Raw genomic sequence first — 16,675 nt, 5'->3', positions numbered from 1 at the left:
CTCAGTAACCTTGGCAAAGGTGCCCCCCAGCCTCACTCTAACCTGGGGCTTTGCCCTCTTGGAGAAGCTGACTGTGTGATTTGGGGGTGGCTGGGTTGGAGGGGCTCTGACTAAATTCCACAAGAAAAGGCAGGAAAAGAGTTCCTCCAGATTAATCACCCGAGGCCCGAGATTCAGCCAGAGCCCGGAAGCAGCGGTCATCCTGGTCCTGTTTGGCCACCCTGGAGCCCACTTGCTCAGCTGTGGGCAAGAAGCCACCAGCAGCTCCTCAGGGCTTTATCTTATACTGGGCTTCCTTCCCATCTGTGTCCCTGGCAGGCCAGCCCCACCACTCTGGCACCAAGGCTGAGTGGGGTTTGTGCCAGGGAGACAGGGCTGAGAGCCTGACTTGATCAACCCTGCCACCCGGGCCTAGAGCTGAAAGGATGGAGGACCCAGGTGGAAATTTGGAACTTTTATTAAATACTCATTCATCCATGTGCCACCACCACCACCCAGAGCAGGAAAAAAATTATCAAAATGGAATTTAAAAAAAACCAAAACAAATCAAACCCAATCCCCAGCAGTCTATGTACAGGGCCACTCCCTACCTCTCTGCCATAGAGAGGTTGGGGGGCAGCTGAGGAGTGGCGGGGGCTGGGCACCTTTTCTCCAGCCACAGGCCCCTGAGGAATTAATTGACTGTGGTCTCAGGAAGTCCCTGGTGCCAAGTACAGGCATCTCAGCTGGCCTCCAGAAAGGTGGTTATTGCTGGGAGGGCAGGACAGGGCCTGCTCTGCTGCTACTGGGCTGAAGAGCTGTCTGTGGCTCTCCCCTAAGAGGGCCAGTTCCCATAGCAGCCCCAATCTCTACCTGAGAAGGAGAGCAGACGGAGGGCCAGAAGGGTGTTCTTTAGGAGAGCGGGCGCCCAGCTGATTTTGAGAGGAGGGCACCCTGGTGTAGCTTGGTTTGTTGTCAGCTCCCGGGGATGATGCACTCCCCTGATTCCAGCTGCCTGGCCCCCATCTTGGGCAGGGTCCCCATTTCCTTCAGTTAGGCCATTTTTTGCTGTCTTCTCACCCCAGAGACCTATGTGGCCACCTTCCATGTGTCAGCCACAGCTTGGGCCCTTGGGGGCAAGAGTGGCCATGCAGCATGGCACTTCCTCCAGCATGGTGTGAGACCCAGCCCTCTTGGACTCAGCAGCCACTCTCCGACACTGTTGTCTCCAGGGTCACGGCCCCTTGCTGCATGGCCGCGGTGGCCACACTGATGGCCTCCTCTAAGGTCTGCTGTTCCTCCAGCTGTGGGGAAGGGGGTGCAGAAGGAAGTAGTGAGTGAGATCCTCCCTGCTAGATTCCAGTGTTAGTAGTATGTGGCCTACTTTTTTTTTTTACTCTCCCCCATCTATCCAGTGCCACACACTGAGCACTTAGTAGGGCTCCAATAAACATGAAGTTCACGGATGAAGAGTCCTATTAGGCTAGGCATGGCCAGGGGGCCCTGGAATAGTCAGGGTCAGAGAGACCAGCTTGCTCACGGAAGAAGGACTGGCTGAAGAGAACCGTGGTGATCATCTACTTCAGCCTCCTCAATTTCCAGATGAAGAAATAGAGACACAAAGAGATGAAGGACTTGGACCACAGGTAGACTGCCATCGGAGTTATCCTGAAGGCCAGAAGAGGCTTCAACATTCTGCCTCAGCCAAGAGCGAGCCTGAGACAGATGCATGGATGCAGGAGGAAAGGGATCTGTCCTCTGAAATGGGCTCTTTTTGAGTCAGATACCCTTCTCTTCAAGATCCTCATCTAATTCCCCTTTATTCCTTGTTGCCTTCTCTGGCCGTGGGATGCCCTTTCCTCCCAGATCTCTACTCACTTGCACTGCAATGTGCGTTCCGTTGGCTGTGGCCAACAGTGCCACCTGTTGATGACGAAGAGAGGCTACACCTGAGTCCTCAGCCACCACAGCCCCAGAGGTAATGATTGTGACCTAAAAGGCAAAAGGAGGTCTTCCATTCCACCCGCAGTATACTCTCCCTCCCCACGATCCAAACAAACATCCCTCCAATTAAGGTGCTGGGAACAACCCAGAAGAGAATGGATAAAACCATATGGGTCAGATTAATTAGCCTGAGGCTCAGATCTGAGTAAGGCTGGGTTTCCTCCCAACTTAGAGCCCAATTTAATTTAGGGATTTTGAATCACAGGACAGAGCTGTAAAAAATTCCAGAGATATTTTAATCCTCTCACTTGAAAATGGACAGAAGTCCATGGAAAAGTGATTTGCCTAAGGTTGCAAAACAAGTCAGGGTTGAATTGAGATGTATAAAGTGTGTCTTAACCTCCATTCAACTGCTTTTAAAGATGAGAGCTGCTCATGGCCCATGAACTGTGGGGAATCTTTGTCCTGGTAAGAAAGCTTGACTAGTTTAGAGTGCACTTTAATGCCCACCCCATGGAAAGGAATGACAAAATAAGAAACCCCAAGCAAACCCCCTGGTCATACGGGCTGCGTCTGGGTGCCATCGGCGCTGACCATGGTGACTGTATGTGTGCCAGATGTGGCCAAGTCGGCATCATGACTGGGGCTGGTGAGAGTGGTGCTGCTGTGCTGGGTGACCATACTGATGGCACTCCCCAGAGCCTGGAGGTCTTCCGGGGACAGGCTGACCTGTCAACAGGAGGGGGAAGATGAGCTGGCAGTGTCAGTGGAGGGTTGTCTGAAAGTCCCTAAGGAAGATATACCTGCTCTCCCAGACAAGGTCAGCTTATTAGTTTCATGTCACAGTGGTGGAAGGGATGGGTGACAGGCAAACGAAATGGGTCCAAGGCTGCAAAGAGAGGCCACACTAGAAGAATTCCACTGCCTACTTCTATTTATCACCATTTTGCCTCTGGGCCCTGTTGTATGTAGCTCAGGGTCGCCACCTGATTGTGTCCTAACAACTCTAGAAAGCACAGATGCACTTTCTAACAAGAGTATGGTTAGGTTATGCAGCTGGCTAGTACACTGGTAGGACCAGACCCCAGCTTTCAAACCCCATATCATGTTCTGGCTGCTATACGCACATGCCTCTCTCGAGAAGGACATCCCATGTCCTGTTCAGATGAACAGGACCTGTCAGCCTCCAAGTAAAAAGAGAAACTACTAACTGTGCTCCAGAAGCCCCAGAGACTGAGCTGGAAGCACAGAAGAGGTTGCGCTACAAGATGTGGTCCCCTCAGCCTCAGCCTCTGAGGTCTATAAAACTGAAACAGGAAGCTGGGTGGCAGTGGGGCTGTCAGAACTTCAAGGCTCCCAGAGTCCCCAGAGAGAGTGGGGAGTGCCAGCTAGTGTGGCACCTCTGTACCCAGGGCCTGTACCTGCTGGGCACCATCCTGAGTGATCAGAGCCACCTGGGGGGCCCCATCTTCTTCGGTCACCATGGCCACTTGGGCTGGGATGTCATCACTCTCTTCCTTCACCTCCGAAAGGTAAGCTATCCGGGGTCGTTTGGGTGGTGGGCTCTCCTCGGCTGCAGAGGCGGCTGGGAGAGGAGAGCCAAGGCTGACACCTGCTACCAGATGCTATGGGGAGGCCTGGCTTGTCCCCACTCTCACTCCCTGCCCACTCCCCTTACCCTCAAGCTGCTGCTGCTCATAGAGGGCCTGCTCGCTCTCCTCCGTGGCCTCCAGCTCACCGTGGGCGCTGCGCTTGTGCATGGCCAAGGTGGAGGTCTGCCGGTAGGTCTTGCCGCAGGTGCTGCAGGTGTAGGGCTTGCAGTGTGTGTGCACCACGTGGTGCTTATACAAGCTCGAGTACTCGGTGAAGCGTTTCCCGCAGCCTGGCACCGTGCAAACGTATGGCTTCTCCCCTGGGGACACTGGGCTGTGAGGGGGGTGGGAACTGGGGCTGGCAAGGGGGAAACTAAGGGGACAGGGGTAAGGGACAGGGTTGGTGAAGGGAGAGCCAGAGGGAGGGAGAGGGACTGAGACCTGAGACTCTGAATGGACAGGGTTGGGGAAGATGGCCAGTGGAACACAGAGAGGACAAGAGTGTTGAACCACTGAATCCAGAGACAAGGTGGAAAGGAAATGGGGGACAGGGCAAGGCTGGGGCTAGTGAAGGGGCTGGTGGGGGCACTGGGGCTTATAAGGTTGAGGGTGGGAGGGTGAGAGTGCTGAACAGCAGAGGCAAGAGGCAAGGATGACTGAAGTATCAGTTGTGATGGGAAAGAGGGGACACACATGCTGAGAGACAACACGGAAAGCTGGACGAGGGCACACAACACTGGGGAGGGTGAGGATACACAGGAGTCATGGACGGCGGATAAGGTGAAGAGTTGAAGGCGACAGTTCACTCTGCTTCTTCCCCACCATTCCTGACCCTGGCCTCTTTTCAGGAGCTCAGTCAGAGTTGGAGAGTTCAGGGTGGGTGTAGAGGGGTGGTAGAGAGCTGAGGGACCCCAGAGAGGACTGGCAATACCTTTCAGATTGGATCTAACTGGAAATGGAGGAATTGCTCACTGCAAGTGGAGTTGTTCTGCAGAAACCCCGCCCCCAGACCAGCCTGGAATGGCTGGCACAGAAGGGTTCTGGGCTGGGAGTTGGGAATGTGTCTTAGATGGGAAGACTACAGTAGAGGGGTTGGGGCCTGAGCGAGGGTAGTCCTCGCATGCCAGCTAGCCCACCTGTGTGGATGCGCACATGATTCTTATAGTTGGTGGCACTGGTGAAGCCGCGGCCACAGTGGGGCTCCGGGCAGGTGTAGGGCCTCTCGCCTGTGTGGGTGCGCACATGTACCTTGCGGATGTTGGACGTGGTGAAGGAGCGGCCACAGCCCTCAAAAGGGCACCGGAACGGGCGTTCCCCTATGCAAATGGTGGGATGTGAGGAGGGCGGTGGGAAAGAGGGCCATGCCGGAGCAAGCAGGGGATGGTACCGGGCTCCAGGTCTAAGTCTGAAAGGCAAGCTGAATTCCTTTTGCCCAGGGAATGGGGTTGGAGTGGGCAGGGCCCAGCATACCAGTGTGGGTACGGACATGCTTCTGCAGATCTCCTGAGGTCTTGAAGGCCTTACTGCACAGCTCCTCTGGGCACTTGTATGGTTTCTCACCAGTGTGGGTACGAACGTGGCTCTTCAGTCCATAGCCTGTCCACATGTGGCAGGGAGGGGTGAGATGAGCACCCAGTGGGGTCTAATCCTCCACCATCCACCTCATGCACAGGCTCTCCATCTCCTTTGGCTCAAGAAACCCATGTCTGCCTCTATCCCACCCCTGCCTCGGCAGGGGCTGGAAAAGCCCACTCTGCCCTGCTTCCCTCTCCAGGTGCAGTTGGAGCCATACCAGAACATAAGCATGAAAGAAACTTAAGAGAACTCGTGACTAAAGGTCCTAGTTTCACAGAGGGGAAAATAAGCCCAGAGAGATGCAATGGCCCACCCAATAATCCACAGCTGGTTGGCATCAGAGCTGATACAAGAGGCTGAGTCTCTCCACCAACCCTCCAGGCTCCTTCTGCTGGCCTGAACCATGCTGCCTTTCACTCCCGTAACAAGGTTTCCTCCAGAGAGAGCACCCTGCAAGTCAGAGTACTCTGACGGTAGTTTCTCCAGGAAAGCAGCCTGCTGTTGGGTTCCCTTCACGGAGATCCCAAACAGAACTAGAACCTTCCACCCTCAACTGGAAGCAGCCCACCAGGCAGGTTACCTGTGGCAAAGGCCTTTCCACAGCTGGGGAAGTCACATCTGTATGGACGGTCACCTGTATGAGCTCGTTCATGCACCTGTGAGGACAAGCGATCACATAATTCAGAGGAGCAAGGGTATGACCTGGGTTCTTTGGTTTTCTTTAGGACCCTGATTCTCTTCCCTCCTGTACCATTCATGTGTGTCAAACGCTCTGTCCTGACATTCTTGTGTACCCTCATTTCTTCCCTCCAGCAACTTGAGGGCAGGGACCAATTCCAATCAAAGTGGAAAGGTAGAATTACAGCCTGGAAGGGAAGACTGCAGAGCTGATGGCTGTCTACCAGCAACCTTACCTTTAAGTGATGAGCGGTGGTGTAGAGACGCCCACAGCCCTTGTAGCCACAGCGGAATGCTCTGTCTCCAACTTGCTGTCCTTTTCCATTATGCGGAATCTGGCTGTCATGAAGAACCTGGGGGAAAAATCTTGAGATCCCTATATGTATTCTCCCCAGTGAAGAAGGTGGGACACAGGGCCCTGCTGACAGCTTAAGACCCAATAGGCAGGGTTAAGCCTGTCAGGGGCCTCTGGGGCAGAAGAACATACCTAGACAGACAAGGAACAGATGCTGGGGCATGCTACAGAAGAAACAGGGTGGGCATGGGGAGTCACCACCCATCTCTGATGGGATAAAGGGAGACTTACAGGTTATAGTGGCTGTGACAGCTATTGAAAAAAGGATATCACATAGACAGCTAGGTAAGGTGGAAAGGGAGGTTGTCTGAATGGCCATGCTTGCACTGGGCCAAGTGCCAGAAACCCTCCTTCTTAGCACACACGCCTAGGAGCCTGCAACCCTCAAGACCTCCATCTTCTGATGGGAGGGGTCCCCTTACTCCTGGCATGAAACCAGTGCTTAAAAAGTACATAAACAAGGGGGCTTGCTGTGGAGATGAGCTCACCCAGGTTCATCTGATAGGACATGGGGCCTAGAGTGAGGTGGCCACGACCAGAAGCACCCAGGGGAGTGCTGCAGTTCCCACCAGAAATGTCAGCTCTAATGACAGCACCCAGCTGACAAGTCCTCCCCTTTTGTCTCCTCTTCTGGGGATATTGCTAAAATCACCCATCTCACACCAGCCCCTGGATGCAAAGAGCCCTTATTGCTCTTTTGCTTGCCGGGGCAGGGTCCTGGTGGGACTGTTCCTTAGTCTTTCTTTCTGGAATGTTTCAGAATCACACTCTGGTCTTTCCAGGAGCTCCTGAAACTGAACTCTGCAAGTCACGGTGAGCAGGGGACACAGGGGTAACGCCAAGGTCTGTCTAGTTAGGCTCCAGCTCAGGGGCTCAAGCAGCTGCGAGTTTCATAGACACTTAAGCAGCTTCTGGGTAAAGGGTAGGGTCAGAGGTGGCCAGACCTGCTTGGCGGGCTAACTCACACAGGCACTTGGATTTCATTCCATGTCTCACTAGCTCCTGGGGTAATCACGGGAATCAAGGAACATCGGGGATAAAAGTGACCTCCGAGATCATCTTGTCCCATCTCATCATATTAGGAATAAGCTGAGGTCTGGGAGAGGAGGGACTGACCCAAGTTTGGACTAGGTAGCGGTACAGCAAGCACAGATCTCAGGGCTCATGAGTTAAATAAAATCCACTTCTCTTTACATCAACATCGAATCTCACATTTGGTCTCTAAAATATACCTCAGGGAACTGGGGTGGGAGTGAACGTAGCCTGCTGTAAAGTTTTGTGCTGCTGCTGCTGCTTTTTTTTTTTTTTTTTTGATAGGGTCCCCCTCTGTTGCCCAGGCTGGAGTGCAGTGGGACAATCTCAGCTCACTGCAATCACCGCCTCGTGATCCGCCCACCTCTGCTTCCCAGTAGCTGGGACCACAGGTGGGCACCACCATGCCCAGCTAATTTGTTTTTGTATTTTTTTTGTAGAGATGAGGTTTCGCCATGTTGCCCAGACTGGACTCAAGCGATCCACCTGCCTCAGCCTCCCAAAGTGCTGGGATTACAGGTGTGAGCCTCTGCACCTAGCCTGTGCTTCATTTTGAAAAGACATAAGGACTTCCTTTTTTCCTCCACCATTCAGCCACACTGGTTTCGTTATAAATAAAAAACTTCCCCCATCTTCGCGTAAAACTGCTGAAAGGAAGGAACGTGCAGGAAGCCCTGGTACATTCAGCCTGAGGCTCTGCAGTCATTCCAGGAAGGGAACACCCTGGTTTGGAAAGCTCAGAGATCTCTGTACCCTTTTCCCCACAGGCAGGACCATGGTTCCGGCAGAAAGAACTTGGACTAACTGGTATTTGCAGAGCCAGGACCCTTATCCTTTCCAGCTGAGCTACTGTGTGGGCCTCATAATCCAGGAATCCCAGCTGTTCTGTTGCACATGCCCTTGTCATAGCTCACTGAGGTTAATTTTCCAAATGACTAAGTGAGTCACAGAGAAGAAATAAATACAATTACCTCAGTGGACTAGAAAGCTCATACAAGGCACTGGCAGGGCTTTCCCAGCTAGTGCAGAGGATTAGTACAGCAGCCAAAGTGAAGCTATGCCTAACTCCCCAGCATAAGGATGTCACTGTTTCTTATGGCAGCCTTCCCTCTGCAGAGACAGCGGAAACAAAAGTGAGCGTAAATAGCTGTCAGCAGCCAGGCCAGGCTGTGTTGCATGCCCTAGACAACGATGTGTGACAGGTGAGTTGGGGGAGCTGGGGTGGAGGGGCAAAGGGAATATCCCACATGGTGCCCAAGCACAGGGCTGCCCTTATCCTCTTAAGAGGCGAAGTTCTGGCAGGGCCAAGAGGCAGTGCACAGGCAAGGCCCCGTTGTCTAGAGAGTGACAGACTGTGTCAGGCTCTGCATGCTCACCTTGCTGGCATACTGCTCTAGGGCCACCACTGTGTCTGCATTGAAGCCCTCATCATCCTCTGCTGCCAGGTCCTCCAAGCCCACCTCTGTCTGTACGGCCAGGATGGTGCTCTCCGATGGCACAGCCACAGGGTGATGAATGTAGGCAGTGGAGCCATCTTCCAGCTGGACGGCTTCCAGGGTGCTGGGGTCATAGCCTTCTGCAGGGAACACGCGGTTAGCCCTGATACCACACAAGGGGAAGAGATACAGCTGGGACCCTACCTTTAAGTTAATGAGAGATACATATACCAAGGAGGGTTTCAGCATCCAATTTCTCATGGTCCTTCACTTTGTGATCCACTCTTGCTGTTCCTCCTCCTGGGGCTGTCTCACCTAAGGACGAGGTCTCCTATGGTACACTAAATGGGAACTCACAAGCTCCTTGAGGACCTGACAGGGGCCCATGATCATCTTGGCTTAGATGACCACAAGAGCCTCCTGACCAGTCACTCCTCACCCCCTCTAGGTCCCTCCAGGCAGCACAACATCCAGAGGGATCTTTGAAGGACACAATTGTGACCATGTCACTTAACTGCCTGAAGAGTTTAAATGCTTCCCACTGGTCTCATGATAAAGACCAAAATCCTCACCCTGACACGCAAACCCAGAGTGCGCCAGCGCTGTCTTTCTCTCTCCAGTTTCCTCCTGCTCGTTCTGCCTTCCCTCCCAGGGCTCTTGCTCCTAGCAGTTCCTGGAATGTGCTGTTCTTTCTTCCCCCCAGCTCTAGGCCTGCACATGCTATTCCTTCTGCCTGAAGTACTGAACCCTCCCTGCCATCCCTTTTCCCCCGGCTAAGTCTACCTCATTCTATACCTCTCAGCTCAAGCATCACTTCCTCAGAGAAGCCCTCCCTGAGCCTAATCTCTGTTTGTATGATCAGTTCATCACTGATGGCTTGTTTCACTTCTATTTCCCCCTCTAGACTCTAGGAGAGCAGGGACTGTGTCTGACTTTGTTCTCTCTTGTATACTCTACACCTAACACAACGCCAGGCATGCAACAGTCACTCAAGAAACTACCTGCAGAAGGAATAAATTGTTATTCTTCAGCACCTTAGGAGCTTCATTCTTAAATACTAGTTTTTTATCCTCGTCTTGGATGATATCCTCAGGTCCTATTTAAAGCCCTAAGACTTTGTGGCTGTGCTGGAGCCAAGGCCACCATCAAAGTCCATGTGACTGATCCCCAAGGCTCACCTCCCGGTGGCAGACATAGCTGCTCCTGTGGTCTGCACCAGGGAAGGTGGGCAAGGCTGCTAATCCAGGTGAGCATGTGTGTACCGTGGAGATGACAGCTCCCATGTCTACACCCCAGTTGTGTGCCACCCCATCCCCCTGTCCGGCCTCCCATCCTTTCCCCATTTGTGATGATGGTGACCCTACCTTTGGGTGTGCGGTGTATGTAAGCCATGCTGCCATCTTCCAGTTGCACAGGTTGACCATCCTCAAAGGAGAGAGATTCTGTAACGAGAGCAATGCCTGCTTTTCCCTGGAGCTCAGTGTCATGGAGGGGTCCCTTGGTGGGGGCTGTCAGACTTCCCTCCACAAGGCATGGTGTGTTGGGGTGCCCTCACCTTTCTGTACCGTCACCTGGTGAATGTATGCAGTGGTCCCATCCTCGAGCTGGATCACCTGCCCTTCAAGAAGCTTTTCTCCTGTTAGGGTGAAATGGAGAGAAATGGGCCAGGACCAGAAGAGGGCTAATAAACACCTGCCTGTTTTTAGCTGAGATTTATTTGAGTCTCTAGGCATGAGGCTGCAGGTCTAAGCATGGGTAACATCTTCCTTGTTCCCTTGCTCCATCTCCCTAAGCCTGGGCCTTGAGACACTAAGGGTGAAGACACTTGCCTTGCCAGAACCCATCATCTCCCAACAGATTCCCTTCCAGTTACTGACAGGAGGAGTAACTTCATTTATTATTCTATCCATGCCCAGCCAAGTGGAAACTTCCAACCTAATAGTAAGTTGCTGAGACTTGAACTAATGGCCCTTAAACCTGGACGGGCCCCAATGGGTCAAAATTCAGATATACCTCAAACTAACAAAATCAAAACATATCCCCTCATCCCTCACTATGACAGTGTGCTAAGACCAGGAGCCCCTGTGAAGGCAGGCTATATCGCTTAATGGTTAAAAACAATAGACTCTGGAACCGGGCCAGGCCTCCTGAGTTTGAATTCCAGCTCTACCTTTTAACAGCTGTGTGATCTTGGACAGCTTATTTAACTAACCTCGTGCCTCAGTTTCCTTTTCGTAAAATGGGGATTGAAAACTGTGTCTTTCTTATAGGGTTTCTGTTAGGGTTAAATGAGTTAATGTATATAAAAGACTGGGAATTCCGAGTGCCAGGTATATATGGTCAGCCCTCAATAAATTCTAGCTTTTATTATAAGCCCAATATGCATTTTAGAAAAGATGTAAAGTAAAGCAATAGAGAACTATGTGAGTACAACTATTATGCTATTATGTGTCCATGTAGGTCTTATTCCACTGCCACTGTTGAGTAATGGTTCCTTCATTGATCTCTGATATTTTCATTTCAATTTTCCAGTAAAAAATTAGATCACCTAAGGCAACACAACAAGCAGCATAAAAATGAACAAGACTCCAGACTTCGAAGATATTACTCTTCTTTTACCTAACTGGAAAGCACTTCTAATAAGGCTCTTTAAATTAGAACTAGACGACCCTTCCTTGTGTCCAGTGAGTCTGAGAGAGGGGGAAGGAAGAGGAGAAATGAGAAAGGAAAGAAAGAGAGATTGAAGAGGTAATGATGGTCAGATTTGGTGGCTTATGCCTATAATCCGAGCACTTTGGGAGGCCAAGGTGGGTGGATCGCTTGAGCTCAGGAGTTTCAGACCAGCCTGAGCTATGTGACAAAACCCTGTCTCTACAAAAAACACAAAAATTAGCTGGGTGTAGTGGTGCATGCCTGTGGTCCCAGTTACTCAGGAGGCTGAGGTGCGAGGATTGCTTGAGCCCAGGAGGCAGAGGTTGCAGGGAGCCATGATTGTGCCACTGCAGTCCAGCCTGGGTGAGAGAGTAAGACCCTGTCTCAAAAAAATAAAAAATTAATTAAAAAAAGGCTGGGCATGGTGGCTTACATCTGTAATCCTAGCACTTTGGGAGGCCGAGGCGAGCAGATCACCTGAGGTCAGGAGTTCGAGACCAGCCTAGCCAACATGGTGAAATCCTGTCTCTACTAAAAATACAAAAAAATTAACTGGGTGCAGTGGCGGTGCCTGTCATCCCAGCTACTCAGGAGGCTGAGGCAGGAGAATCACTTGAACCCAGGAGGCACAGGTTGCGGTGAGCTGAGATTGTACCACCGTACTCCAGCCTGGGTGACAGAGTGAGGTACTGTCTCAAAAAAAAAAAAAAAAAAGTTAGGCTGGGTGTGGTGGCTCACGTCTATAATCCCAGCACTTTGGGAGGCTGAGGCAGGCAGATAACCTGAGGTCAGGAGTTCAAGACCAGCCTAGCCAAAATGATGAAACCGTGTCTCTACTAAAAATACGAAAAAATTAACCAGGCATGGTGGCACACACCTGTAGTACCAGGTACTCGGGAGGCTGAGGCAGGAGAATCGCTTGAACCCGGGAGGTGGAGGTTGCAGTGAGCCGAGATGGTGACACTGCACTCCAGGCTGGGCGACAGGGTAAGTAAGACTCTGTCTCAAAATAAAAAAACAAAAAACAAAAAGAAAAAAAGAAAGAAAAAAGAAAAAAAAAGTTAATGACAAGTGATTTGTCCTTTCCTTAGAAGACTGAGGTTTAGGAAACTGAGCACTCAGGTGGGAAAGACAGTTACTTCCAGTCCAAGTCTCTGCTGACATCTACCCTTTAGAGGAATCCCCAAACTTGTTCCCAAACTGAGTCTTCTTGGGGTCAGTAACTAACAGTCCTACAACTAACCAAAGGCAGGTAAGGTGGAGATAAAGGTAAGAAATAGGAAAGGCAGCTGAGATGGGGGGGAGAGGAACCCATTTTCTTCCCTCCCATCCACAGAGCAGTAGGCTACCCTCATTTTAACAATTTATCTGTCCTGGCAAGGGCATCAGTACTTGGGGTTCTGAAAGCATTGGCAAGCTACTGCCAGCAGAGTGGGTACTACTTCAAGGTAGAAAACAAAATGTTGAGAAGAGTTGTCTGAAGAAAAAACTTAGCCTACTATTTCCTCAAACAACTAGAGACTACAATGGAGAGAGACAGCGGGGAGAACAGCTGACTGACAAGGGCCTCGTATCCCATTACAGAGGTGACCATATGCTCCAGTTTGCCTGGAACCATCCCAGTGCATTTATTAATAGCACACTCTTCCACTTTTAAAATGCTGTATTTGAATAATACATTTTATATTCATCCTAATTAAAGATAAGTCTCATACAATTTTAGGGTTTCTGGCAGAGAGAGACAAATGTGCCTCAGTCAAAAGCTTCAGAGGAGCTCACCAGTCAGAGAAGCCTTTCAGGAAAGTGTGGTTCTGGTCTCTGAAGGACAGCTCTACCCTGAGCAGAGGGAAAATCTGTTGTGAGTGAGTGAGTGCGCATGTGTGTAAGTGCACATTCCAACACCACAGAGTGGGCACAGAACAGCCAGGAAGACTGACACAATAAAGAAATACATAAGACAGACAGATATAGGAAAGAGTGGCTCTCTCAGGTCAGGTGTGGTCACTTGCTTTTTATTCATTCATTTGACCATTAATTCTCAGTGGAAGACTAAGGCATAGGAACTAACTGGGTCCAAGGAGTAAACACAACCCTAGCTAGAGTTCTAAGTTCTTCCATCCTACGGAGACTGCACTGGAGGGGCAAGACCTGGAGTGGGAAGTCTGCAAACAGAGAGTTTCAGGCTTCAAAAGTATTCTAGAGAAGTTGCATTCTCAAGAAGATGAAGCCAGCAAGAACCCACATGTCACAGACAGCTCTTGACAAGAAACCTTTCCAAAAGGGACCCCCACAGACTGTCATATGGAAAGAGCTTACTGATGAGATTAAGGGGCCTCCTTAGTCATCACCAGGAAACAGACAACTTAAAATGAAATCAATAAACAACTTATCTGTAAACACAGGAGCGGAAATATATTCTGATAGTGTGTTGAAATGGAGGGCAATGTTGCAATGCCAATGCTTTATGAGGACAGTGACAATCATGGAGTCCAGAAAATGAAGAGTAGGAATAAGGCAGTGTTTGCCCAGTGCTGTCCAAGGAAGACACGAATGCTATATGGCTGCCTGAGAACACTGGCAAGAAAGGAAGCGTGTCCCTGGCCTGCAGGCCTTGCCCTAAACACTTTATTCTGACTCCACACCTACCTTGATTTTAAGTACCTTGAGAGTGGGGGTAGGATTGCCAGATAAAATACAGGATGCCCAGGTAAATCTGAATTTCAAATAATACATTTTGTTTTTAGAACTTAGTATTATTATTTTAGTATTTTATAGTATTTAACACTCCCTACTTTTTTTGAGATGGGGTCTTGCTGTTGTCTAGGCTGACCTCAAACTTCTGGCCTCAAGAGATCCTCCCATCTGAACCTCCCAAGTAACTGAGACTACAGGTGCATGCCACCAAGCCCAGCTTAATCCTATGTTTACATATGTCTATCCCTTATATGAGGTATATGTATGTCCCTAGTATGTAGTATACATATGTCCCTACAACATTTGGGACATACGTATCCTACAAGAGTATTCATTGTTATGTCCAATTCAGATTTAACTATGTGCCCTATATTTTAAATTCTGGCATCCCCTAGTAGAGATTAGGGCATGAGATCTCTGCTTGGGTGTTCCTCTCTGAATCTGGAAGAGTATCTTTTTTAAAAAAATTTTTTTAGAGATGGGATCTTGCTGTGTCACCCAGGCTGGTGTGCAGTGGTGCAATGATAGTTCACTGAATCCTCAAACTCCTGGGTTTCAGTGATCCTTCTGCCTCAGTCTCCTGAATAGCTGAGACTAAAGGTGCATGCCACTGCACCCAGATTATTATTTTTATTATTTTTTTAGAGACAGAGTCTTGCTATGTTGCCCAGGCTGGTCTCCAACTCCTGGCCTCCAGTGATCCTTTCATCTCAGGCTCCTAAGTGCTGGGATTATAGGCATGAGCCACTATGCCTGGCTTAGAAGAGTATCTTGAACATGGTAGATGCTTAGTAGTTTGAATGTTTGAATATACTTGAATTAAGATGATAAACTGCTTCTAGAAAGCACTAAAAAACTGTGACAGGGGATATGAAAAGCAGGGAGTCATAACTAACACTGTGTTCATTCCAGAAATATTTATGAACTACTCAATACATATTAGGAATTCTGTCTTTGAGAGGTACAGGTTCCTATGACTGGGATTGTTTGACTTGTAGCATTTTATTTTAGAGTTCCCTTTTCATCAAGCACCACAGGAGATTCTAATGCAGAGCAAGTTGTGCTCGTGGGCAAGGGTAAGCAGGCGGGAGGGCAAGGTGATGGTGGGACTCTTAGAAATGGACACTCCTTTTCAGAGGCTGAGGGACAGGGCAGGATCCTGAGGTCTCCAGAAATACTCACCTTTGACAGCTTGCTGGACGTAGGCTGTTGTCCCATCACTAAGGGTCACCGTCTGCAGCCCCAAGCTCTCCATGGCAAACTGCTGCTCGCGCACTCAGACATGAAGTTGGCTTCTGGCCAGCACCAAGAGCCACAGCCGAGGCCAGAGATTTCCTTCTGGGTCACAAATCTAAGAAAATGAACAGTACCACATTATGAGTTAATCAGCTTTCTCCTACTGCAAAGATACTCAAGGAAGGAGTTACATGAGGCCAGCCAGCCAAGAAGAAAAAAGGTGAATTCTTCAAAGTAGTGAACTATATTGGTTTTTATGAAAAGGGCTCAAAATATACATTATCTAAGAATTCTAAAAGTTGAGCGTAGAAGAGAAGCATGCCAATCAAACTGGTCATAAAGTAAGAAATCACTGATCAAAATTCATTTCTAAACTTTCTCCCCTTAGGAAGGAGCCCTGCTGAAGGCAGGCAGTCAACCCCACTGCTGATGGTTCTCTCTGCCTACTCCAACATCTCTCCTGTGCTCGGAGCCATCTATCCACTGGCCTTCCTCAGGGAACATCCCACATGTACCACACATGGAATAAGTCCCTAACAGAACTCACAATGTGTCCCAACCTTCCAGAACTATTTTACTTCCAGTATCCCCTATCCCAGGGATGGTATTGCCTTCCACCCAGAATTGGCAGGGGATCATGCTTGAGTCCCCCTTTTCCCTCAAAAGTCCAGGTACTTATTTCAGGCAAGTATTACCTTTCACCTCCTGACTACTATAAGGAGTCTTCTAACTTATGTCCTCAGAGCAACTTTTGTCTGTTTCCAATTCATTTCCTTTTCTTTCCTTTTTTAGAGACAAAGTATCACTCTGCCACCCAGATTGGAGTGCAGTGGCTCCATCACAGTTCACTGTAACCTCGAACTCCTGGGCTCAAGTGATCCTCCTGCCTCAGCCTCTTCCAACTATGTTCTAACATTCATGTTTATGCTGTCAGGGTGAATTTTTTTAAAAAGCTCTCTTCCCACCATCTTGGAGCCTGTAGAGGCCTGCTGAGAACAGGACTTCTAAAAGGCAAATATGGGCAGGGTGTAGTGGCTCACGCCTGCAATCCCAGTGCTTTGGGAGGCTGAGGCAGGAGGATTAATTGAGGCTAGGAGTTCAAGACCAATGTGGGCAACACAGCAAGACACTGTCTCTACAAAAGAAAAAAAAAAAATTAGCCAGGTGTAGTGGCACATGCCTGCAGTCCTAGCTACACAAGAGGCTGAGGTGGGAGGATTGCCTGACCCCAGGAGTTTGAAGTTGCAGTGAGCTATGATTGTACCACTGAATTCCAGCCTGGGTGACAAAGAGAGACCCTGTCTTAAAAATAACAGTAATAATAAGATAAATACAATACACTTGGAAGGCTGTAGTCCAAGGCCATTTTCTGCTAGCTGTAAGTTGGGCCTCCAGAACCAAAGGGAGGACACAGCTCTTATTAAAATTGAAGGTATTGGCTGGGTGCGGTGGCTCACGCCTATAATCCCAGCACTTTGGGAGGCTGAGGACAGTGGATCACA

General features: G+C 49.8%; 1 protein-coding gene across 3 annotated transcripts in view; it reads right to left on the bottom strand.

Annotated features, from left to right (window-relative positions):
* Positions 1-439: 439 nt before the first annotated feature.
* Positions 440-16,675, bottom strand: part of ZNF76 (zinc finger protein 76) — a 36,999-nt gene continuing 20,763 nt past the window's right edge. For 2 of the 3 annotated variants that reach the window (XM_011986551.1, XM_011986550.1), the window contains exons 2-14: positions 15,120-15,288; positions 10,147-10,227; positions 9,956-10,033; positions 8,532-8,731; positions 6,005-6,121; positions 5,671-5,746; positions 4,986-5,111; positions 4,652-4,831; positions 3,602-3,835; positions 3,345-3,508; positions 2,488-2,652; positions 1,858-1,971; positions 440-1,283 (exon numbers count right to left, since the gene is read on the bottom strand). In XM_011986551.1, the coding sequence (XP_011841941.1) occupies positions 1,179-1,283; positions 1,858-1,971; positions 2,488-2,652; positions 3,345-3,508; positions 3,602-3,835; positions 4,652-4,831; positions 4,986-5,111; positions 5,671-5,746; positions 6,005-6,121; positions 8,532-8,731; positions 9,956-10,033; positions 10,147-10,227; positions 15,120-15,192 (1,713 nt within the window). In that variant the 5' untranslated portion in view covers positions 15,193-15,288 and the 3' untranslated portion in view covers positions 440-1,178. The remainder of the gene's footprint in view (positions 1,284-1,857; positions 1,972-2,487; positions 2,653-3,344; positions 3,509-3,601; positions 3,836-4,651; positions 4,832-4,985; positions 5,112-5,670; positions 5,747-6,004; positions 6,122-8,531; positions 8,732-9,955; positions 10,034-10,146; positions 10,228-15,119; positions 15,289-16,675) is intronic. The other variant, XM_011986552.1, reaches the window with a different exon arrangement.

Source organism: Mandrillus leucophaeus, unplaced genomic scaffold (assembly GCF_000951045.1).
Source record: "Mandrillus leucophaeus isolate KB7577 unplaced genomic scaffold, Mleu.le_1.0 Scaffold3, whole genome shotgun sequence".
Lineage (NCBI taxonomy): Eukaryota > Metazoa > Chordata > Mammalia > Primates > Cercopithecidae > Mandrillus > Mandrillus leucophaeus.
Note: the sequence above shows the minus strand (reverse complement) of the source record. Positions and strands in the feature narration are given on the sequence as shown.